This window comes from Festucalex cinctus, chromosome 14 (genome assembly GCF_051991245.1).
Source record: "Festucalex cinctus isolate MCC-2025b chromosome 14, RoL_Fcin_1.0, whole genome shotgun sequence".
Taxonomy (NCBI): domain Eukaryota; kingdom Metazoa; phylum Chordata; class Actinopteri; order Syngnathiformes; family Syngnathidae; genus Festucalex; species Festucalex cinctus.
This window is the reverse complement of record NC_135424.1, coordinates 22,590,360-22,615,829: the sequence shown is the minus strand read 5'-3', so window position 1 is coordinate 22,615,829 and position 25,470 is coordinate 22,590,360. Positions and strand designations below refer to the sequence as shown.

Sequence of the window (25,470 nt, the reverse complement as noted above, 5' to 3'; positions counted from 1 at the left end):
CAATATGCATTATTTTTTATAACTAATCCTCAAATTAATTCAGACATGGGGTCCTGGAGTTTTGTTGAAAAGATTATTCAACCATTTACACTGGCAAACAGAATTTAACAATGGAAATTGTGAGTGGCACATTCAACTATCATAACCTTGCAATCCCCACTGTCTCATTCATCATAACCATGAATAAGCACTCATTTATTGGTCGTACCACAGATCTTTTTTTTTTTTTTTTTTTTAAACACGTATCTACACAAGTGGAATCCAAGTAAAGGCTCATTTATTTTGTCTGTATGCATTTCTAATATTTGTATCGAGGTGGGAAATGCAGTTCATAAAATGGGCTTTGTGTTTGCTCCAAGGCCATCCAGGTTATTCTGGGCGACAGAGGTGTGCAGCCCATGAACTTTGATCGTCCTGAACAAGCTCTGGATCTGATCACTGACGCCTGCAATAACCTTGAATTTGAACTGGGAACGGAAATCCATCTGGCCGTGAACTGTGCGGGTCCTGACCTCATGGACTATGTAAGTGCATCAGCAAGTAAATTTGAGTAATCCATGCAAACAACAGGGAAAGTGGGGTCTCATGGAAATACTAATCATGAAAGTGCTGAGAACTGCATGCTTGCCTCTTTTTTTCCCTGTCTCAATTTCAGAACAAAGAAAAGTATGAGATTGCAACAGGAAGTTTTAAGTCTGCAGACGAGCTAGTGTCCATGTATCAAACCCTTATCAGCAAATATACTGCAGTAGTGGCTTTAATTGACCCACTCAGGAGGGAGGTATGTTTTAGCTTTAATATGAACAAATGTCATGAAAACTTGGTGACTTGAGTATGCACTACATGTGAGTTTAATCTGATTATTTAGCATTGACATCTGGGGTTTCCATAGGTACTTGCTCACAGCCCTACGTAAGCCGTCACCTCACCGTAGTAGAGGGATTTGTGAATCCCAATGATCCTACGTTCGTTCATACGTTGGAGCTACGTTGTCTCGGACTTTATGCCCCTGGTAGGGTCACCCATGGCATACAGGTCCTAGGTGAGGGGCCAGACCAAGCACGGCTCAAAAGACCCTTTATGATGAATAACATTATTGGATGAGGTTTTCCTTGCCCGGACGGTCAGGGCCGCCCATTTGGAGCCAGGTCTAGAGGTGGGGCTCGTTGGTGAGCTCCTGGTGGCTGGGCCTGCCCCCACTAGGCCTGGTTGGGCACGGCCCGAAGAGGCAACATAGGTCCCCCTTCACACGGGCTCACCACCTGTAAGAGGGGCCAAAGAGGTCGGCTGCTTACAAAGCCGGGTGGCAGCCAAGTGTGGAGACCTTGGCAGATCGATTACTAGTTACAGAAGCGAGCTTTTGGGACATGGAATGTCACCTCTCTGGCAGGGAAGTAGCCTGAGCTGATGTGTGAGGTCGAGAAGTTCTGACTCGACATTAGTCGGACTAGCCTCCACACAAAGCTTGGGTTCTGGTATCAGTACTCTCAAGAGGGGTTGGACTCTTTTTTTTTCCGGTTGCCTACAGCGAGAGGCGCAGAGCAGGTGTGGGCATACTTATTGCCTCCCGGCTTGGTGCCTGTACATTGGGGTTCACACCGGTAGATGAGAGGGTGGGCTCCCTCCATCTTCGGAGGGAGTGATGGGTTCTAACTGTTGTTTGTGCCTATGCACCAAACAACAGCTCCGAGTACTCAGACTTTTTTGGAGTCCTTGGAGGGTGTGATGGCGAACACTCCCCCTGGAGACTCCCTCGTTCTGCTTGTGGACTTCAACGCTCACATAGGCAATGATCATGGGACCTGGAGGGGCATGATTGGGAGGTGGGTGAAGATGCCGGTCCGACCAGGTAGATCCAAACCTATTGAGAAAGTTTGCTGGGAACGTCTGGCAGAATCCCCTGTCAGAAAGAGTTTCAACACCTACCTCCGCCAGAACTTCTCCCTTGTCCCAAGGGAGGTGGGGGACATTGAGTCTAATTGGACCATGTTCCGTGGTTGGTGCTTGCTGTTGCGGCATCTCCGCACCCGCTGGTGGACACCAGCTGAAGAAGGAGTCCTATCTGGCCTTTTTGTCCCGTGGGATTCTGGATGCAGCCGACAGGTACCGGCTGGCCAAGCTGAACGCGGCTTCGATAGTCGCTGAGGCAAAAACTCGGGCCTGGGCGGAGTTCGGCGAGGCCATGGAAAACAACATCCTGACGGCTTTGAGGAAATTCTGGTCGACCATCCAGCGTCTCAGAAAGGGAAGCAGTGCACCATTAAAACTTTATACTGTATAGTGGCAATGGCGTGCTCCTGACCTCGACTCGTGACGTCGTGAGTCGGTGGAGAGAATAGTCAAGACCTCCTCAATTCCACGGACACGGCTTGCTCCGAGGAAGCACAGTCTGAGGACTCTGGGGTAGACTCTGCTGTCTTTGGGGCTGAGGTCAGCAAGGTAGTTAAAAAGCTCCTCCTGGCAAGCCCCTGCGGGTAGATGAGATCTGCCTGGAGTTGCTAAAGGCTGTGGATGTTGTGGGACTGTCGTGGTTGACATGCCTCTACAGCATCACATGGTAATCGGGGACAGTGCCTCTAGATTGGCAGACTAGGATGGTGTTCCCCCTTTCTAAGAAGCGACCGGAGGGTGTGTTACAACTATTGAGGGCTCACACTCCTCAGCCTCCCTGGTAAGGTCTATTCAGGGCTGCTGGAGAGGAAGACATGTTGAGAAGGAGGAGCACTGTGGATTTTGTTGTGGCTGTGGAACAGTGGACCAGCGCTACACCCTCGGCAGGATCTTCGAGGGTCCATGAGAGTTCGCCTAACCAGTCTACATGTGTTTTGTGGACTTGAAGAAGGAGTTTGACTGAGTCCCTCGTGGAGTCCTGTGAGGGTTGCACCGGCAGTATGGGGTACCGAGCCCACTGATACAGACTGTTCGGCCCCTGTATGACTGATCTCAGTTTGGACTGCATTAGCGGCAATAATTCAGATTTGTTTCCAGTGAGTGTTGGACTCTGCCTAGGCTGCCCTTTGTCACAGATTCTGCTCATAACTTTCATGGACAGAATTTCTAGGTGCAGCAGGGAGTCCGGTTTGGTGGCCTCAGCATTGCATCACTACTTCTTGCAGATGATGTGGTGCTGTTGGTTTGTTCAAGCCGTGATCTCCAACTCTCACTGGAGCGGTTCATAGCCGAGTGTGAAGCGGTGGTGATGAAGATCAGCACCTTCAAATCTGAAACCATAGTCCTCAGTTGGAAAAGGGTGGAGTGCCCTCAACGGGTTGGGGATGAGATCCTGCCTCGAGTGGAGGAGTTTAAAGTATCTTGGGGTCTTGTTCACGAGTGAGGGCAGGATGAAGTGGGAGATCGATAGGCAGATTGGTGCAGCATCTGCTGTGATACAAACACTGTATCGGTCCGTTGTGGTGAAGAAGGAGCTGAGCCCAAAGGCAAAGCTCTTGATTTACCCGTCGATCTACGTTCCTACCCTCACCTATAGTCACAAGCTGTGGGTCGTGGCCGAAAGAACAAGGTCCTCGATACAAGCGACCAAAATGAGTTTCCTCCGTTAGGTGTCCGGGCTCTCCCTTAGAGATAAGGTGAGAAGTTCGGTTATCCACGAGGGACTCGGAGTCGAGCCGCTGTTCCTCTGCATTGAGAGAAGCCAGTTGAGGTAGCTCAGCTTCTGGTCAGATGCCTCTTGGACGCCTCCCTGTAGAGGTGTTCCGGGCATGTCCCACCGGCGGGAGGCCCCGGGGAAAACCCAGGACTCGCTGGAGAGACTATGTCTCTCGGTTGGCCTGTGAACGCCTTGGGATCTCACCGAAGGAGCCAAGTGGCCGGGGAGAAACGGAAGTCTGGGCTTCCCTGCTGAAGCTGCTGCCCCTGCGACCCAACCCCGGATTAAAGGTAGATAATGAACGGACGGACGGACTTGCTCACACATTCTAAAATCATGTGTGGTAGCCGGAAACTCTGAATTACCAAATAATTCAGTGTGGATGATTGTTTGTTCATATTTGAATTGTCTGCCAGCCAGTACAGGATATGCACCAAATCTCGCTTAAAGTCATTGAGCCATGTGTGCGTGTGCGTGTGTGCGTATGACTGTCTACTTCATTGACAAATATAATTAATTATTTAATTGTCTATGTCTCCTGAATCATAATTTTACTAAGGCATTTTGGACAACTTTGTGGTAACAGTTTCGAAGGCCTTTTTCTGCTCCAATTTGAATGTTCCCCAGTGGACCAAATATGTTTAGTAATGCATGGTTGGACAAGTTTGTTTTGGAAGAAGTTGAGAGCCCCGGTCTCAACCCCATCCAGCACATTTAATGAGGTAGAACAGAGTTGTGGGCCAACAACAGTGAGCTCTGACCTCACAAATGTTCTTCCGGATGAATGGGAAAAAAACCCCTAACACACTCCCAGGTTGGTTTTTAGCAGTTTGATGAAGTTCCTAAACTCAACTCTTGAATGAGTTATTTTTGTGTCATTAAAATTGTCTAAACAAATGTACTTTTAGTTATACCAGGCAAGGGTGGGGTGGCGTGGGGTGGCCATCGGGAATTTCAGGAGTTTCCCACCAAACGGCCGTTCTATTTTCGCGCCGGTCCACCGCCATACTATCTTCCCCCGTCGAATAACAATAATCACAGGATATTGGCTGCCGTCATCCATTTCCACAAAACTCAAACTCAAAACTCTTGGTGTGTAGTACTCTGGTTTAAAGTTGCCATTCCAACCATACTCAGCATTTTGACAGACTCATTTTGGGGAAATCTTGTCAGATTGCTACTTAAAAATGACAAGATATGAATTCATCATAAAAATCAGGTGGGAAATTTTTTATTTATGTATTTAAACTGGGGAAGAAATTTTGAAAAAAAAATCTCATTTAAATGCTGGCCTTCGTGCAGATAGAACAAAACAAGGCAAAATAAAAGCAAGTAGAAATAAATATATGTACACAAACTGTACACAAAACATAGGTCAAACATACAGTACACAAAACACAAAATAATCATTTCATAAATATTAAATAAGTAATAACCAAATTTATTCTCTCCAATCAAAATACATCATAGCCCTCTTCACTTCCCTTTAGAATAATCATTGAGAGTTACAGAAATTGTTTGAGTACAAATGGTATTGCAACAGAATATTTGGTTTCCGTTCAGACCATAAAAGAAAGCAATGGTTGATTATCATTTGTTAAATGTATTTTTTTTTTTTTTTAAATCTTACTGTCAGTTTCAAGTTATTTCAATGACTAGTGTGTTTTAACCATTTTAGCTGTATCTGTAATTTTGTACATACTGTATGTATAATATATATGGAAAAATCTCTTTCTGAGCTTGAGTGTTTGTGGACTTTGTAAGGACAGAGAACAGTGGGAGAAACTGAGCACTGTGATTGGAGAGTCGTGCGTGCTGCTCTCCGACGCAACCTACAAGCCACAGGCTCCACCCCTTCCTGGAGTCACAGGTTATGTCTTAAAACACATCAACGAGATAACTGTCAGCGACTTGATCAACATTACATCCCAACAACAAGGTATGCATCTATGCACTGCTGATGACATTCTGCTTTAAGGATTACTTTGAAAGGATTTCAAAAGGAAATTGAAAGGGTAGCTCAACAGGAAGCCAGACTCTTGTTTCACCCCTCACTAAGATTTGAAATTGGCGCTCAAATGGGGTGTTGCCTGGAGGACCGTTGGGTTGCGAATGGGAAAAGGGTTGGGCGTGGTCTGGCTGTGATCGACAGCAGCAATGAAAACTATGATCTAAATCATGTCTATACTACGAAATGCTATGCTAATAAATCACTGACCTGAAAATGGGTAGAAAGATGTTTGCAAAAGAAGAAAGTTGATTAAGTGTTGAGTACCTCTTTCAATTGTCTTTTTTATGTTCCATTTGTATTTCTGTACAACATTGTGCGTTGTTTTTATAATGCACAGTAATAAAATTGAGTTGTTTTGAGTAAATCAACGAAATCCGTCATCTTTCAGGAAACCACGGGTAAGTTCACAAGCTTTCTCAAAACAAAACAGAAAAGAACATACTGTATATATTCAAGTTTGATTATCAGACCCCCTTTCCACCTCTGCCTGAATTTTAACAAACAAACAAAAAAACTCTTTGACTCTATTTTTCTTCCTTTTGATGCAAGCAATCTGCGCTAATGTGTGCTATTGTGGGATGTTTCTCTGTGGGATGTATTGGATGATGGTTTGTTGTTATTGCAAATTTTTTATGCTCGCATCTCTTTGCAGGTTCGCTTGTATTTGGTATGGCAAGCAACGAGCCCTGCGATGACGACTCTCTGTCAGACATAGTGAGTCTCTTGTTTCTGTATCCATCTTCAACAAAATGGTGTGTTGGTTAGTTCTACCCGCGTTGCTATTGGATTGAAGTCTTAATACTTTCATATTATTCTGCCACTTGTTGATTTTTTTTGTCAGTTACATCACTGCTGCACCAGTTCATGAAGCCCACTCTAGCGGCCTATCAGTGACTGGCGATGAGAACACATCTATGTCAGGGGGGAAAAAGTTTGAGAGTGGTGCGCCAAAAAAGTAGGAACGTCCTAATAAAGAGCTTATGTACCAAATTGCCAAAGTGGCACGATTTTTTTTTTATTAAACCAAAAAACATTGGTGAAGAAGCCATATGAGAAGTGGGAGGTGAGACGACCCAAGTGGCAAAAAGCAGCAGAGGCAGTCGGCCTTCGTAACACATACTAGAAGACCCTCCTCAATGGGGTCAGCTTGAGGTTGTAGAAAAGAAGCAGAACTGAACCAACAATTTGCCACAATAGGAATGCTAACAACATGTCTGCTTTGGGACGCTCGTTTAAACATCAGATAACTTATTTCTTCAAAACATACTTTAGACTAGGTGTGTCAGGCAATTCAAATTTTTAATCGTAATTAATCACATGACTTCAATAGTTAACTCACGATTAATTGTAAATTTATATCTGTTCTAAATGTACAATAACATTTTTTCTAAGTTTTCATACTCTTGTAAAAGCAGAAAAATAAACTAATAGAAATATGGTTGCATCTTTTAGTCATTCATGCAGTAATTTCATAATAATTCATAAAATGTAATTACAATTAAAAAGATGTACTATACTGTAAAAAGCAAGTGATTTTGATTTGTGTTGAGGTCATTTTTCTGCAACTAGATGGCATAATTGCATTTGTAAGATGTTGGTGACAGCTGAGGGCATTTTTCTTTGCATATTGAGAGCTATCTAATCTTCAACATGAACTTGTGAAATTCTGCATTTTTAAAATTGTAAAATACAAATTGACAAATCTTCACAAATATATGCATTATTATTAAATTTATTACTGCTAAAGTTTTACATGGGCGTGTCTGCTGTGTTGCAACTGGAATTCCTCCAGTACAGGCTTTCCAAGGGGTGGTCATTAATCGTTAGTTAAAAAAATGAGTGGCTTAAAGGAACATTAAATTAACTCAAAATTAGCGCACTGATTTTGACACCCCTACTTTAGACAAACTTCTCAATGTGGAAAATATGCATAGAGATTGACTGTGGTCCTCCCCTTAAAAGTGGCAATATATTTTGCAATATATTTTTTAGAGCCAAAAAAATCTTTTCTGGGTAAGGATTTTCTCATTGGAATGGCACAGCTGAGAGAATGAGTGCGCATGAAACCAGCTACACTCACATAATGGTTGTGATATCTTTTAGTAAGTAAGTCAGCTGAATGCATTGTGGTGGATTCTAAGCCAAGAAAAAGACAGTTTCATCATGAATGTTGATACGGGTCTGATGTGCTTTTTTTTTTTGTTGTTGTGATATTTTTGTTTTCTTTTTAGAGGAAGCAGCTAACAGTTTGGTGATGTCCAATTTGACACACATTGAGTTCCTCCACATATTGACTCGGTTCACAAACATGTTACGGGTTTTTAATAAACATAGAAGGGTCAAAACATCCCTTATGAAAATTAAACTGCACTAAAAAACTAGCCACCAGAGGGTGCTAGAACTGCACATTTGAAAATCAACCTGACTTTTTTTTAACAGATGTGCTGCTTTTAATATTGTGACATGACAATGACGATATTGTGGGAGTTTTAATATCGTGATATCACGATATTGCCGTTATCGTTTACATCCCTAGCAAAAACACAATCAACGGTAACGGCAGCGCTTTACTATGGTTACTTTATTGAACCCCAAACTTCATGCCAACTTCAGACCCATATCAAACCACCAGTGTCTCTCCAAGGCCCTTGAAAAATGTTGTTATTGCCCACCTTCAGGACCACCTCAAACACAACAATAATTTGAAAAGTTCCGGTATTGTTTTGACTCTGGCCAATAAGTGGGCAAACGACCTAATGGCAGCTGACTCTTGCTCAACATCCCTCCTTGATTTTTCTGCTGCATTCAACACATTGTATTCTCCTTAACAGACTTCAGCACACCATTGGACTTTTTTCCGTGTTTTGCTCTGTCATCCACACGTCGCCAGGGTTTTTTTTTTCCTTAAAAACAAACGAACAAAGGTTTCCAAAAACTCCAGCCAACGTGGAGATTTGCGGATTTCTCCGGATCCAAGGGAACATGGTGTAAATCAGGGGTGCCCAAGTCCAGTCCTCAAGAGGCCCTATACAGCTTGTTTTCCAGGTTTCCTTCCTCCAAGACACCTGATTCATGATCAGGATCGCTATCAGGCTTCTGCAAAGCTTTCTGGTGAGCTGATGACTTGATTCTGCTGTGTTGGATTAGGGAGACATGGAAAACAGGCTGGATGGGGGCTCTCGAGAACCAGACTTGGGTACCTCCAGTGAAAATTAATCTGAAGAAAGACGCTTTCAACCAACCTATTCGACCAAGATGAAAACTACTACTGACCAAAAAGGACACTAAGGATCATCTCATATTTACCAAAACATATTACCAGAGTTTTGGTGACCCGTTGCATCTAAAAATAACATAGCATGTGGTGCATGTTGTCGTCTGGGGCTGCTTTACTAAAGAAACTGGATGACGTGATGAATGGAACAATGAATTAGAAACTTCTAGATGCAAATGTCTGGCTATGAGTTCAAGCTGAATGAAGTGCTCTCGGTTATGCAGCAAAACATACAAGCCAGTCCATATGGAGGACCAAAACTGCCAAAATTTGAAATAAATAAATGACCAAATAAATAAATAAATAAATGTCTAAAAGTGGAAATAAAAATGAATATAAAAAAAATATAATTCGAAAATTATATCTAAAAAAAATTAATATAAATGGAAATAAATCCGTTTTTATTTTCACTTTTAGTCATTTATTTATTTATACATTTATTTATGTATTTATTTATTTATTTAGACATTTATTTATTTAGTCATTTATTTATCTATTTATTTAGTCATTTATTTAGTCATTTATGGACGACGATCGTGTCCACTGTCACCGCAACTTGTGACTTGAGTTGTTATACAACAAGTGACAGCAGATAGTGGACAAGATCCTCATCCATTGCTGGAGGTCTCCATTGCAAGCTGGCGAGACTTCCTTGTTCGCCGAGCTGCTCACTCGACCAATGACAGGCAGTTTGCAACGGCGGAGTCCAACCCAAGACACACCTAGGACGGCCCCCTCATTTGAATAACATTTCGACTTGGCAGTACGGCCCAAAACTGCCAAAATTCAAAATAAATAAATGACTAAATAAATAAATGACGAAATAAATGTATAAATAAATGTATGAATAAATACATAAATGTATAAATACATAAATAAATAAATAAATAAATAAATAAATAAATGAGTAAGAGTGAAAATAAAAACGAATTTATTTCCATTTGTATTTATTATTTTAGATATAATTTTCGAATTATATTTGTTATATTCATTTTTATTTTCACTCTTAGACATTTATTTATTTATTTAGTCATTTATTTATTCCGAATTTTGGCAGTTTTGGACCTCCATAAGACCACCTCTAAATGGCTCAAACAAACCAAATTGAAGGTTTGGAGTGGGCAAGTCTGAACTTAAATTGAATACAATACAATACAATACACTTAAAATTGTGTGCAATGACCTTTAAGGTAGTTCTTTTTCGAAGTGTGATAAATATGCAAATAAATAAATAAATAAATAAATAAATAAATCAGGATAAATGCATTTTAATGGCATTGTAATTGTAATTCAAATCATCCCTTGATGCAAAACAAATGTTCCAAAAAGATAATTTTGCAATGAAAAAAAAAGACATTTTTCCATCTACTACTGTTAAACATTACAAACAACAAAATTGAATCAGTGTGGACATTTTTCACATATGGCTCACGTGAAACATGCAGCAACCAGCTGTTCTGCTGATTGCCGCACTCCCACATCCTCTTGAGGGTCCACGGCTTCTTGCACACTTCTTGATTGTGCGTTTTATGTATTTATTTTTTGCCACATGCAGGTCTGTCAGCCGTTCCACATATGTGTCCTGTTTGTAAGGTGCCAATACAAAACGGGATCCTTAACGTTCAGCTCAGCCTTCACGAAGCCCGATTTTGACCCGGCAGATGCGTCACAGACAAAAGTTCACTGATGTGACTGATTTTGAGTTATCTTCAAGCGTCACACTGCACGTCGTATGACAATCAACAATTGTTCATCTGATATCTGGAACGTTTCACAACCATGAACAGAAAGTCTAGCGTGTCGTTATTTTTGTTTTTGCTCCGTATTGTGCAAAACTGACCAATAGTGAGAGAGCGAAACGCTACCCACCGCGCTCTAAGCTCCCTTTTCTGCCCGTGATATCTCACAGGACACACGTGGGTGGTGCGTTCGCCCAGCGAGTGTCGCACACCATGTGGTGCTACCTGAAAAATCGACTTAATTAAAGGAATATAACATCTTTTTACTTCAATCACTGGTGTTGATGTAGCCTTGCATCTAATTACCTATTTACTGGAAGCAGTGTGAACGTGAACTGTAGGCACAGGAATTTGGTGAATACCACAAGCGAATAAATGTGTTACACCTCTGATGCCAAAGGAGTGAGAAAGCGATGCACACACAGTGTAATTGTCTCTATCCCTTTGGTGCCATTAGACAGATCTTTTTTTTTTCCCGGCCCTCTTGTCTTTCAGGCTGTGGGTCTGGGCCTGGACTATATCAAACTGGGAGGTCTGACCAGTGCCGAGAGGATGACTAAATACAACAGGCTGGGTTCTATAGAGGAAGAGCTGTCTCAACAGGGGATCCTGGGTATGTTTCTTTTAGTCTTGCTCTCTCGCTCAGAAAGAGGAGGCCGGACAAAGGCCCATAGCAAGAGAGGAACTCTCTCACTCACTCGCTCGCTCTGGTTTCTGAAAGAAACCAGTGTGTGCGGAAGTGTGTGCGCAACGATGGAATTTCTTACCTTGGATCTGTTAATTGGCTGCCTAATGACATGCGAGGACAAGCGCTTTCCTTGTCTGTCAACCCCCCCCACACACACACGCACAAAAAAGGTGAGGGGGGTGACGGGATATAATAGAAAATTAGGATGTGTTTGTGAGATCATTCCTGACATTTGAAGCTTATACAACATGTTGTGGGTTGATCCTACAAGGCAAAGTCTTATTTCAGTCGTCCGGCGAGGTTTCATTTAGTTATTGGACTTGATTTCATGATTTGTCGCAACTGCAGTCCCTAAGGAGCAACACTGCCTGCCACTCTTCACTGAAAGAGAAGAGGAGGAAGTCTCAGAAGAACCATCTTCGGTTTGTATGCCACACGCATATCACCAAACATTTATTGTGCTTCCTTTTTTTTTCATTTTCTGTACTGCTCTCAACAGCCACAACCGAGCTGAAAAGTAGGAACATCCAGTGACCGATCACATTTACTTTATGGATCCTTCTCAGGACGGCACATGTAAATACAATAATGTAGATACTAACAGTAGCCCAGTTTGATGTCTCAAATGTGATTTTGTGATAAAAGGTCTGAAACCTGTATGCTGTGTCATCATTTTTCTGTTTGAGAGTCAAAGGCAGGGGTGTCAAACTCATATTAGCTCAGAGGCCACATGGAGGAAAATATTTTGACTTCACTTACTTTTATTTTTTAAGTGGGAAGAATAAAAAACAATTGGTGTCAGTTATACATAAGATGTGCAGGCCAGCCCTGTCAAGACAGGGGTGTGGTGGTGGACCCAAATGCAGGGAAGCAGGACGAGGAGGCAAAGAATGTGGTCAAAAAAATGTTTAATAAACAAAAACGAGGAGGCAAAAAGGAGCTACAAACTAAGAAACCGAAACATAGTCCAAAGGGGTAAAACGAGACAAGGCGTGGAACAAAACCAGCAGCATGACAGGACCAAAATGACAATGAATTGACACAGAGAGAGGGGAGACAAGAGACTAAATACACACACACTAATTGACACAACGAGACACAGCTGGGCAAGACACAAGTGGCAGAGGGTTCTGATAGGTTGACACACGAGGAAGTCAGGCAAACACAGGTGGGCCGGACAATGCTTGACGAGACAATGGAAGACACACAAGGAAAGCATAACAGATCAAAACATAAACTTAAAGGAACATGATGGCAAACTCAAACAAAAATCACCCAAAACTAGAACTGACAAAAGCAAAAAATAAAAAACAAACTGAAACCCAAACCAACCCCTACTGTGAAAAAGCCTTAAATAGCGGTGCTCAACTGTAAATATATTTTTCCCAGAATGCATTGTGTGGCGCAAGTTAATTGTGGTCTCTTTTTTTTAGTTAGGTTTTTTTTTGTGTTAGTTTTTCTTTTTGTTTTTTTTTACAGCAAACTGTAACTTTAGCTTGTGTGTAAAATAATGACTTCCAGGTCAATTATGTGTAAAAGTTGCATTGCTCATCTGAGGATTGCTTGTGAAACTACAAATTTAGATGTTTTGATTTTGGTCGCCTGATTAATTGGTCTGACATTACTCATTTATTAACTTTACAAGATCATCTTGCGGGCCAGATTAAACCCCTTGGCGGGCCTGATCCGGCCCACAGGCCGTGCATATGACACCCGTTGTCTAAGGGGGAAAAGCCATCAGCATCTTGTCTGAATCCATCCATGATTCACAATATACACCAAGATTTATTATTGAGGCCAGCAGAGGTCGACTGATGGGCACATCAGTGAATGTTGGGTCAAATTAGTATTCTTGTTAACAAGTAATTCACTAATCCATCGAATACGAACGAGCCCGTTATTCACATAGACACGCAAGAGTGAGAGTGAGTCGTTAATGTTTTGTATTCCGAACAAATTGGAGGTTGTCTAGTACCCTTGAATAGATTGTATTGGGCCTTCAGAGGTGGCACTGTCAATATTTTCGGAAAAGCCAGACACAAAATTGCTGCTGATGGCGATACACAATGCTACATGTCATTCTGTGTAAGCAAACAAACGTATAGCTTCATCACATGAGATCACATCACAAATCCCAGAGGAGTTAAACTGGGTTTAAACTGAGCTACAAGACGGAAGACAGCAGTTTCTCTCTGGGGGGGGGGAGGAAGTAAAATCGATTTTTTCTTCATTTAGCTTGTCTTCAAGTGTGTCACAGAACACCATCGCTGCTGTCAAACAATTCAAACAACCTTTCTATCTTGATAGTCAGTTTTGGTTTGTTTGTGGAGTCTATATATTACTTCCTGTTTAGATAAGGCTGGTCCACGGCTTTTTTGCACACTTCTTGATTGTGTGACCTATTTTTTATTTTGCCACATTCAGGCCTATCTATCAGCTGTTCCACACATACTTGTGCTGTTTGTAAAGTGCCGGTACAGAATGGGATGTTTAACACAGATTTAACACTTACCTGCTGATAAGTCAAGTCTGAGTGAGACTTCCTCTGCATTTAATCTGGAAGGGCAGAGCAGATTCTTTGAAGCCTTCTGTGGGTGAATCTGCTTTGCAAAGGAGGGGACTTAAAACAACAATGGCATTTCCTCCACACCGTGTTAAGGGGTCGGCAAGCTGGAAATTGCACCTCAGTGCTAAACCAAGCTTAAAACCTTAATAACTAAAAGTCTACAATAAGTGACGGACAGGGCACACAGTTCACACTTCTCGTGTTTCAGAGCTCACACAAGGAGGTGTCTGGGAAATGTGGGCAGGTGTCAGAGAAAACAACACAATCGTGAGCGTTTGCATAATAACTTGCACACCCCATTGTTCGGTTTCAATTCAACCGTAACAAAACAACTAATTGGTTGGATCAAAGTATTTTGAATCTTGACAATTACAGACAGGAACTGAAAATGAATTAAAGTACAGATTATCCACCTGAAGGGACTGAATGTGGAAAAATATCCACCACAGGTCACATTGAAGTAAATAAAAAATAAGCAGAAAAACTTGATCATCACCAGTAGCCATGCGGATGACTGTGCTCAACTGTTGCTCTGTTATGTTACATGCTTTTTCTTATTTAACTTTTGCTGAGGTGTCAAATAAGGAAGTAAAAATACTTGACCTTACTTTAGTATTTTACAGAAGTGTTTATTTTCCAGCGTACTTTAGCTACTTCAGCTAATGGCTTCCAAAAACTGCATCAAACGTGAAAAAACATGTTGAGGTCAGCTGAAAGTTTATTATCAAAGGGGTGTGGGGTAGAGAGGGTGAAACTGACCATTGAGTGAGCAGCGATGCCATTACATCACTGGAACAACCAGCAGAAGAATGCCATGTTTATGACGTGTCGTCAAATGATCGAAATTATCTACCATGTATTTTTGCTAATTTTCAACCAGCATTACGGCCATAATGAGGAAGAGGTGAGCGATTTCCATAACAAAACATGGGCAATTCCTAACAGTTGGTAGCTCTGTATATCTCATTCACTGCCAGCCATTTTAGAAAATTTCAAAATTTTCAATACCAACGGAATATTACGTTCGATAATTATATATAAACCGAATCTACCAAATGACAGCATATACTCCCTACATTTTATCTCGTCCTGTTCTTTTATAATTGACAGTAGAAAAATGTTGGTTTGCCACAATACAGCCATTTCTCCCATGGACTCTGAAACTGTGTTTATTTTGTATAAAATGGGGCAATAATGTCATCTACCGGTGGTTGGGCATCAGTAAAGTTGTTTCCAAGTTTGACATTTACAGTGGAGCATAATCAGATTATCCCCCATTTATCCCCGCTCTAAAAAATATAATTGACAAGTATACTTGTCAAAGGCAGTGAATTATGCTACGTTCTCACCAAATCCGAAAAGGCGAACTGGAACGCTTCATTCGCAAGCGTTTCACCGTGTAGTGTTTTTGGAACGGTTGCTGCTCATTCGCGCTTTCGTGCTCACCGGAGCGGAGGAGGTGTGTCCTTTGGTGAACAAGGAAGTGGAGCACTTTAGCGAGTCAACAAAAAGTGAGCACCGCCAACTACTTTCAGTTCTTTCCTGGGACTAAACAGCCGTGGCACTATTTTCTCCTTTTTTGAGATACGTGATAGCACTTTCGCTTTTTTAGTGGCAATCGGCCGGCCGGCATTTGAGCTAAAAATAGCTCTGCTGCTAACTCGGTACAGTTCAAAAGCAAGTAAACAGACTTACCAGCACTTCTTGATCATCATTCTGTCACGGCTGGCCGTGTTGTTGCGCTCGGGGTGACAATAGAGAGGACGCTGTGTGTGACGTGGCCCGTACTCGAAGCCTATTGGCTACCGCGAGGCGAAACGCGAAAAAAGTTCAATTTTTTTGCTGCGTTCTCACCAAAAGCGAGGGACGGCGATTCGGCGGCGCGTTTGCATTGTAGTCAATGGAGTTCGCGTGCAACGGAACAAGAGTGCGTGGGGCGGAGCGGAGGACGCGTTTCGCGCGTTGGGACGCGGTGCTCAGCAGCGAAAATCCGCACATTCGCGACGAAAATCCGCACATTCGCATATTCGTCGAAGTTCAAAAAATTTAACTTTTTTCGCGTTTCGCCTCGCGGTAGCCAATCGGCTTCGAGTACGGGCCACGTCACACACAGCGTCCTCTCTATTGTCACCCCGAGCGCAACAACACGGCCAGCCGTGACAGAATGATGATCAAGAAAGTGCTGGTGAGTCTGTTTACTTGCTTTTGAACTGTACCGAGTTAGCAGCAGTGCTTATTATTAACGCCAAAGCTATTTTTAGCTCAAATGTCGGCCGCCCGATTGCCACTAAAAAAGCGAAAGTGCTATCACATACCTCAAAAAAGGAGAAAATAGTGCCACGGCTGTTTAGTCCCAGGAAAGAAGTGAAAGTAGTTGGCGGTGCTCACTTTTTGTTGACTCGCTAAAGTGCTCTACTTCCTTGTTCACCAAGGGACACGCCTCCTCCGCTCCAGTGAGCACGAAAGCGCGAATGAGCAACAACCGTTCCAAAAACACTCTACGCGGTGAAACGCTCGCGAATGAAGCGTTCCAGTTCGCCTTTTCGGATTTGGTGAGAACGTAGCATTTGAACTTCGACGAATGTGCGGATTTTTGTCGCGAATGTGCGGATTTTCGCTGTTGCGCACCGCATCCCAACGCGCGAAACGCGTCCTCCGCGCCGCCCCACGCACTTTCGTTCCGTTGCGCACGAACTCCATTGACTACAATGTAAACGCGCCGCCGAATCGCCATCCCTCGCTTTTGGTGAGAACGCAGCATTATAGCTCAGACTCAACACCAAAAATCTCCACTTGCCATTTGTGTTAAGTTAGCATCAGCAAGTGACATTCGATTCACATCTGGTGCTTTAAAGAGTTAAAAAAATAAAATGAAATAAAAAAAAAAAAAAAAAAAAATAGTAGTCCAAAAGATGAGAAAAGCCTTGTTCACTTATTTGCAAACTATATACTGAACTGGGGGCGGCACGGTAGTCGAGTGGTTAGCACGTCCGCTTCCCAGTTCTGAGGTCTCCGGTTCGAGTCCAGGCTCGGACCTTCCTGGGTGGAGTTTGCATGTTCTCCCCGTGCCCGCGTGGGTCTTCTCCGGGTACTCTGGTCTCCTCCCACATTCCAAAGACATGCATGGCAGGTTAATTGGGAGCTCCGAATTGTCCCTAGGTGTGGATGGTTGTTTGTCTCTGTGTGCCCTGCGATTGGTTGGCAACCAGTCCAGGGTGTCCCCCGCCTACTGCCCAGAGCCAGCTGAGATAGGCGCCAGCAGCCCCCGCGACCCTTGTGAGGAATAAGCGGTCAAGAAAATGGATGGATGGATACTGAACTGGAAAGGCTGGTGGCTGATTGGTGTTGTTTTAACTCCTAAAACGTAAAAAACTTTTACTTTAAAATGCCTTACTGACCAAGATTCCGCTCCGCATTTTGGCCAGAGTTGGAATCCAAGTTGGTTACTGCACCTGTTGTTGTCGTCATCCGAAATAAATCCTCCACACTGGCGACAGTCAGTGGTATCCGAAAGCTGAGCTTACTAGCTGAGAAGATGTTCACTCTGGGGCAAACGGCTGAGATTGGTTTCATTGACTATACTGCTGACTTCATTCATTCAAAGCTCATTAGCTGACTTATTCACATACACGTGTAACCAGTTATGATACAATGGGGTATATGCCACGGAAGAGGCGGGACGTGATTTTTATACATCAGTTTATTTCCGGTCTAGGTTGCGAACGCGCAACCTAGGGGCACAAAGTCGGAAGCACAAGTATTTTTGACGCAGCCCACACGTCGCAAACCGAACCGGAAACAAACTGTTGTGCAAAAAACAGTCCCGCCTCTTCCGTGGCATATACCTCATAGACAATAAGTATAGAAATCCTTGCAAAAGAAACAACAAAACATGAAACAATTAAAACAGTTTAATTTTACAGATCCGAAAAACTGGGAAGAAATTGAACTTTCTTTTTTTTTTTTTTTTTCTTTTTTTTTTAAACAAGAAATTTGCAAAAATTAGCTTTTACTTTGGAAAACATTAATCATCATTTTTTTGTTACGGATCAGAGCAGAAACTGAATCAAAATCATGTTTTCACACTGTCAATTTGACATAATGTTTGGATAAAGTTATGGAAATTAAATACAAAAAAATCCAATTAATCAATTAATCAACAGATTATATAATAATAATAATAATTAAAGTAATCGCTATAATACAGATATACCACTAAGATGTGTTTGTTGCCTCCAGTACATCGCGGCGTCTCAGCAAGATTTTCTGAAGTTCGTTATCTGGGGATGATGATGATGATGATGATGATGATGATGCTGTTTTTGGTTGTGAAACATTTCTGTCAAAATTCCCCTGAAAGGTTAAAAGCAAAATAACGTATAGACACTTCAATAGAAATTTCAAAAGCTGCAGAGCTTATATGTGATTATGTGTAGTCGTTACCACTTTCTTCTACATTAAAACAACAAATTTGGACTATCAAAACTATGAAATATATAAGTGGAAAGTTGACGGACTTTTGGGCAAACACAATCTCTAGTGTGTGTGTAGTTAGCAACAATATGACAAACTCCATTACCATGATTGCTTTCAGTTCCTGGAAGGCAGAATTATTAGATGGCTTCCTCTCCATCTGGTGAAAGGAAAATGATAAGAAAAGAGAAGCACAACATAAATATTATACTTATGATTTCCCATGCAATGCATTCGTTCTTCAATGCACCTCCTATCACAACATGACAAAGCTGAGCACAGGGGCCTTTTACAAGCAAACATCCATCACAACACGGACGTCAATAGACCATTTCCCATTTTCAAGACAATTACTTCATATAGCAGGTCCCAATTATTGTAATGGAGGAATACATCAAAAGACACCTTAAAAGCTACCTTCCCTGTCAATAACATCCACACCTGCAGATATCAGAACACTGAACTACAGTCAACTTCCATGAAAAAGCATTCATACCTCAGGAACTTTTTCCACGTTATAAACTTAAAATCACAACCTTGAATGTATTTTGTTGAGATTTTACAAGATTGTCAATTGATGTTGAGCGATTATGATTTTATAGTATTTTTTTTTATTAATATTTTTGCATTAAGTACAGTATCGGCCATTTTGGACAGTCACGTGATCATCGTGGTGTATTGAATGACATGGCTGCCAGTGACAACAACGAGATGAAGAATTAGTGCGTCCCACGGCGGACATCAAATGTGGAATTATGCCTTATACCAATGAAGCACTTCTTCAAAAGCAGTACAGCCACAGAGGACTCGCCAAACATTTGTGTCCAACCGAACGTGAAGATGAAACCGGACATATGGAGGACACGTTCAGCTCATAGGAAGTACACGTTAGGGACCGTCGGCAATTGTGTGTTTCAGAGGCTGTGTACTAAGCACGCTTCAGCCCACATTAGGAGAGGCCACCCCCTAACGGCCCCTCCCCCACACGGAATGACATGAAACCTGATGTGGTGAGGATTTTACTTTGATCAGAATTGGCGCAATATTTGAGATCGAAGTCTTTTTCTTGCCTATTACGTCAACAAACTCCCATTCAAGTGAACGACGGCAGCTGTCGACGTTTACCCACGGGATACGTCATCATGATCACGTGACAAGGATAATGGCGTTCACCACGGTATGTTCTTATTTTAATACTTAATCGGTTTAAAAGAAAATTCAGGGAATAAGATGCCAGAGATATTTGCACTTGTATTCTTTATACACAATGCCTAATCCAACACTCTAAAATGAGTTCTAAGTGTTGTGTCGCTTTAAGGAGGTGTCCACAGGATTTCCTAGGACTGTTGTCTAACACGCTGACCAATGACAAGGCTGTCTGTCTCCCTGCACCTTAAAGAGAAACAGCACTCTTTTGAAGACAAAATAGTGTTGACATTTTGAACAAGTCAGATGAGTGAGAGAGGCCATCTTCTGCACATTAAGGTTGAGAAAGCAGCTCGAAACATAGGAGGGAGGGAGATTACAACACCACTTATCTCCCACATACAATCCCACCCTTTCCTCCCTTTCAAACATTTCATAATTCCGGCTCTAACAAATAACAAACAAACAAAATAACTACTTTTGGCCTTCATGTGCCTCCACAAACCAGTATTACAACTGAATAGAATATCGATGATGGTGATTCAACCCAAACGACTGTTGTTGGCAGGTCGAAGCGTCTCTTCAGTGTATCTTAACGATTATCATTTTGCATCCCAGAGGAGTGATACCATTTCTAATTTAGGGGATAAATAATTGCAGGTGGATCGATCCAAATGCGGATAATATCAATACCGACATTGGTATTGATATTGATGGACATTAGTGTTAAGAGATTGATATGTTAAGTTTAATTACTGCTGCAGTTTTATTGAAGAGGTGACTTAGGCCAACCGAGTCTTTGTACCGCTACTCACGGCCCACAAATCACGTGCCTCTCTGACGGTTGCTGTGCCGAATAGACGCACTTTGTTCCCTCTGCCCTCTTTTGTTTTGATGTTGTGTCTCGCGTCACTTGAGCGGCACCCGATCAATTTAACAAGCAGGTAGGCCTCAGAACATCTGTGCGACTTTATTTTGAGAACAAAAACGATATTGGCGACATTTGTAAAGAAAAAAAAAAAAGGAACTTGAATGTTGTGAAAACACTACAGATTTTTTCAAGCATGTAAGAATTGACTGCTAGAAAACAATGAAGTGCAAAAATGGCAAGAGGAGGGAAATTGGCCGCCGGCTGGACTGAACAGACCGACACCTGTGCAAGGCAGACACCTGGTTCTACAATCAGACTGTCAACTTCCGCTAAATAATAGTTGTGAAAGTAATATTTTAGTCATCCTCAGCACTAGTTGCGATCGATTCAAATGCCTGAGAACAAAATAACCTGGATGAATGGGAATATTCACAGGCATTATTAAGCTCTGCATTAGATGGATCTGGTGGGAATATAACTCATCGGTAAGGACGTGTTTTGTGCTGCGGCTAGTAAACATGTAAAAAGGGCAACTGTTGTTATTGTTGTTGTTTTTTGTTTGTTTGTTTTTAAAGTAAAAATGGCAACTAGTTTCTTTCTGGAGAGATGCTCATCTGTTTGCTGCCTACTGCCAAGGTGCCGTTAAGCAAGTCACTAGCTGTCACTACCTGTAACTACAATACTTTTAACAATGAAAAATATGAAGCAGAGTGTATGCTAAGTTGCATCCCCCCTTGCACTTGGTGCACTAAGGTGCATTGCAATGATAATAAAGTTACATTTAAAATTTTCTTTAATGTATTATTTTAATCAAATGATTAAATCCCAATACAAAACTGCTCGGCTCTGGAATTGAATCCCAAAAACGCAGGCACATATAAGATTTTAACTCTTTATTCGCATATCATCGAGAGGCGTGGAACTAACTTGACTAGACCAGAAACAACAAGAATGTATCAAGAATCAAGAGACGCTAAGCTAAGTTGGGCTGTGGAGGTGCACAGGGAAGAATAATCCGACGAAAACACACACTTCTCTGTCAGGCTTATATAGACAGCGAATCGATCAGATTGGCTGTGGCTAGACATGTGGGTATTTTTCTGATTGGCTTCTGACCAGATAAAGCGATTAAAGGTTCCTGACATCACATAGCTTCTGACTTCACATAGCTTCTTACCAGTTGAAATTAGATGCTGATTGCATCAGTTCAAAACAGACACGTGACCACACAGTCATGACCCGAACATAACCCTTGCCCTAAACAAAACGCAGTCATGACAAAAACTTAAAATAAATAAATAAATAAATAATAACCTGTCTCCTGTTACAAGGTCTCTGGCTGACGGGCCGAAGCTGAACGCCTTTCTTGATCCTGTTCATCATTTCCTCAACCGCTTGCTGTCTGACATCCACTTCTGTAAAACACACAAATCACACATACGCATGCACACACACCCCCACATACCCAGCAATAGTGTAAAACAAAAAGTGACTCGAATTATTCTGATTCAAAATGCATAATTAACTAATTAACATAATGATTAAATAACCAAACTACTTAAAAGAAAGCCGTTAGAAATGTGAGGCAAGTACATGTTTCCAACCTGATGAAAAATAACTACATTAACCCAAAAATCCTCTTCTCAACCATCGACTGCCTGATTAAGCCCGTTTCAGTTGTTCGTAGCGGGGTCTTGAAAGCAAATTGTGAGGAATTTACAGTTTACTTCAGCAGCAAAATAAAGACACTCGATCCCAAGCTAATAGATTGAGTGTAGCTGAACCTTTGTTTTTATGCGAGGAAACACTGCACAGTTTTGTCCTGGTTGATGCGGGGGTGCTGGAGAAGGTGGTTTCCCAGCTAAAGCCAACAACCTGCTTTTTAGATCCTATTCCAACACCGTTTTTGTTGTGTGTTGAGAGGTTTGGATCCCAAAGGCACAGACACAAATAAGATTTTCTCTATTTATTCAGGAAGAAGGCAGCACACAGGACAGTCTTTAATAATCCAGCAATGAACATGTTTCTCAGACTGCACCTACAGACAGTAAATTGATCTACATCACATAGGTCTAAAGGATTAAGGATCGACATCACATAGCCTAAAACTAGTTGAAACCAGATGATGATTATATGATGGTTACATCAGTTCAAATTAGACACTTGACCTCACGGCCGTGAACCCAACTTAACAGGTCATGAACTCAAACTTAACCCTGGCGTGACCCCCAGACATGACAGTTTTTCTTAAATCAGTTTTGACTTTTTGGCCGAGGATGTCCTAGACATTTTGAATTGCTCTCTTCAGACAGGAGTCTTTCCTCGTGCCTTAAAGACGGTCATCGTCAGGCCCCCTCTGAAGAGAAACAATGTGGACAGCGCAGAGCTGACAAATTACAGACCAGTGTCTAATTTGCCTTTTTTTTAAGTCAAATTTTTGAGAAGATTGTTTTTAACCAGTTAAATGATTACCTGAATACCAATTGTCTGTATGAAACTTTTCAATCAGGGTTTAGGACATATCACAGTACCGAGACAGCTCTTTGTGTAGTAAAATAAGAGGCAGATGGCAACTTGGCTTCGGTGAGGTCTTTACTGAACTGTTTGATCTCAACCTACATGTCAACAGCATACCACAACGCCGCCTAGCGGTCACATTAGTAACAATACACCACAATGTGTTGTTACTCTGTTTACAAAATCTGCTTCTGCCTTTCTGGCATTTTTACTTTTCATGTGCCTGTATGTATATTATTCCCATGCTGCCATTTTATTGTATTAAAAAACATGAACATATTTATGAGTCATTATTCTTCTGCACCGCTGACAACGCTGTCGGATTTCCATAGCAAGCATGTTTCAGCATGTCACCATGGGCTGACATGAAGCATTTACATCTGCTTCAAAATATTGACGACATCGACGAAGAGTAGGCCACAGACCAGAGAGGAGTTGTTGGTTGGTTGGTTTATTGAACATATTAACACATTACAAAATATAAGTTGAAGTTAAAATGAAGTTAAAATTAAAATTTGAAGAAAGAAAATAATTAATCAATGTCATAAATTACATGTTCAAAAGGAGTAGGAAGAAGAGCAATAATTGATCTAGTCCTACTTCCTATCATATTAATGCACTAATAAACTATTTATTTATTTATTTTTAAAAAAGGGCAAGAAATAAATAAATAGAAATGTAACAATGAAAATCTTAGATGTTATGAACAGCTGGCCGGCAGGTTCCATCTGAAGATATAACACCTCACCTATACACCGTCTGACTGGAGGGTTGTAGGATATTTTGTGGACCAGTAGATACATAATTTACATTTTTTTAAAAACAAACTTTCCTAGCTACTGAAATGGCTTGTATTTCTGTGTAGTAATCATTTTAAGCAATTACCATAGCAGCCTTAAGCCGTCCAAATTACGGCTCTCTGAGATTTCATTAATAGTTGTAAAATTCTGATAGACACAGTGTTATAGTAAGGAGCGGCCCCTGTTCTTTTTCAGTGGGTTAAAGGATTTAGGATTGGAGGTTTACATCAAATTAACAGTGCGTTCCGCTGAAGTCTGCCCGGAAGGTTGGCTGCACTCATCCGGCGAATGCGGAAGCCATTTGTGCATATAGTCCAATTGACAGCTGATTGACTTGAATATCTGTGTATACCTCACATTTTTCTGGCTTTGAGAGTTAAACTTATATTTATTTGAATTATTGAATATAAAAAATAGTTTTAGTGGCTGGACGTTATATTTTGTCTGTCTTGCTAAAAATAAGTCTTGAGGGCTTTTACTCCTAAACAATAGAAAAATGTTTGAGTAATCAATAATCCATTTGCAATTTTTGTACCTGCTCTCTTGTCAGAATTGTGGACCACAAGTGGGATGTCGCTGCCGTTTTGTCTCTTTCTGATCAATGACAGCAGGGAGCTGTGGAGTGAGCACAAATCAATATCACATTTTGTTTAAAATCTGCATTGAAAAGCTGCCACAGATGTTCATTTTTTTTCACTAATTGAAACTAAATGACAATGGGTATAAAAGTATATACACCTCTTTTCAAATGTCTGGTTTTTGTGGTGAAAAAAATCCAATACTTAATTTCAAAACTTTTTCCACCAAAATGTGATCTATAAAGTTGTACAACTCAAATGAAAAAGAACTCAACAGAACGGTACCGCGTTCCCTTGAGTCACTCGATCAGGGATTTTCATTTGTGACGTAACCCAGTTTCTGGTTAAGAAAAGCCATTTTCAGATTTAAAAGAAAACATAGTTATTAAGCCGACATTTTGTTGCCATCCGCATCTGCTGTCCGTGTACAAAGTGTGCATCCACTCACATTAATTCATGAACACAGCTGAGCCCAGCTCAGTATTTAGTCTACATTTTGCATTTTAAAAGTTAAAATTATTAAGTGTAACAAGTATCTAGAAGAATGTGGGTTGTATTGGTTTAATAGAGGTGTAAATCCCCCCGCATAAAATAAATTAGTAATAATTAATAATAATAATAATAATAATAATAATAATAATAATAATAATAACAGTCAATCCACTATGCAGAAATGTAGGGGAGACGGGGGCGAGTTGTATCACTTTTTATACTTTGATATATTTCTTGGAATCAATACATCATATATAAACAAAACGTATACCAGATGAAAGACCAAAGTCTTGGGTGTATTTTTCATATTCATGTAATTTTCATAGTTTGTGTCGGTACAGAGTTATAAGCCATCAAATAGAGGGAGTGAACATGTGACATGTTGCCCCACCAATGGGTTAGTTGTCACACTATATGGGGTAAGATGTCACGTTGGATTTTGCAACTAATAAAACAAGGACAAAATTATCCTTGTTCTCCTGTTTTTGTTTGTTTGTTTGCTTTTACAGCCAGAGAAATTGTTTATCATTCATCTTGACAATTTACTGTAGTAATTGAGCAAACTTTAACATAAAATATTATGAAATAAATTAAAGCCCTTAGGAACTGCTGGCATTTAGGTCATAGCGCTCAGCCTCAAATGCCTGTTTTGCTTCCCTTAAACTGGAAATTTAAGATTAAATGTAATTACATTTTTTTTTAAAACAT

At 41.2% G+C, this 25,470-nt stretch overlaps 2 protein-coding genes and 1 long non-coding RNA gene across 8 annotated transcripts in view; 1 reads left to right on the top strand and 2 right to left on the bottom strand.

Moving 5' to 3' along the window:
* eno4 (enolase 4) overlaps window positions 1-11,976 on the top strand; it is a 29,560-nt gene extending 17,584 nt beyond the window's left edge. The window contains exons 8-14 of one of the 5 annotated variants that reach the window (XM_077495808.1): window positions 360-524; window positions 656-781; window positions 5,372-5,546; window positions 6,271-6,332; window positions 11,127-11,244; window positions 11,668-11,741; window positions 11,819-11,976. In XM_077495808.1, coding sequence (XP_077351934.1) covers window positions 360-524; window positions 656-781; window positions 5,372-5,546; window positions 6,271-6,332; window positions 11,127-11,244; window positions 11,668-11,741; window positions 11,819-11,833 — 735 coding nt within the window. In that variant the 3' untranslated portion in view covers window positions 11,834-11,976. The other 4 variants (XR_013278495.1, XM_077495806.1, XM_077495809.1 and 1 more) reach the window with 4 other exon arrangements.
* The window catches only part of LOC144001471 (uncharacterized), a 185,964-nt gene that overhangs the window by 4,233 nt on the left and 156,261 nt on the right, over window positions 1-25,470 (bottom strand). The gene's annotated exons all lie outside the window — the stretch shown is intronic.
* shtn1 (shootin 1) overlaps window positions 17,853-25,470 on the bottom strand; it is a 43,871-nt gene continuing 36,253 nt past the window's right edge. For both annotated transcript variants that reach the window (XM_077496253.1, XM_077496254.1), the window contains 4 exons: window positions 24,228-24,307; window positions 21,690-21,790; window positions 18,465-18,518; window positions 17,853-18,238 (listed from right to left, as the gene is read on the bottom strand). In XM_077496253.1, coding sequence (XP_077352379.1) covers window positions 18,101-18,238; window positions 18,465-18,518; window positions 21,690-21,790; window positions 24,228-24,307 — 373 coding nt within the window. In that variant the 3' untranslated portion in view covers window positions 17,853-18,100. The remainder of the gene's footprint in view (window positions 18,239-18,464; window positions 18,519-21,689; window positions 21,791-24,227; window positions 24,308-25,470) is intronic.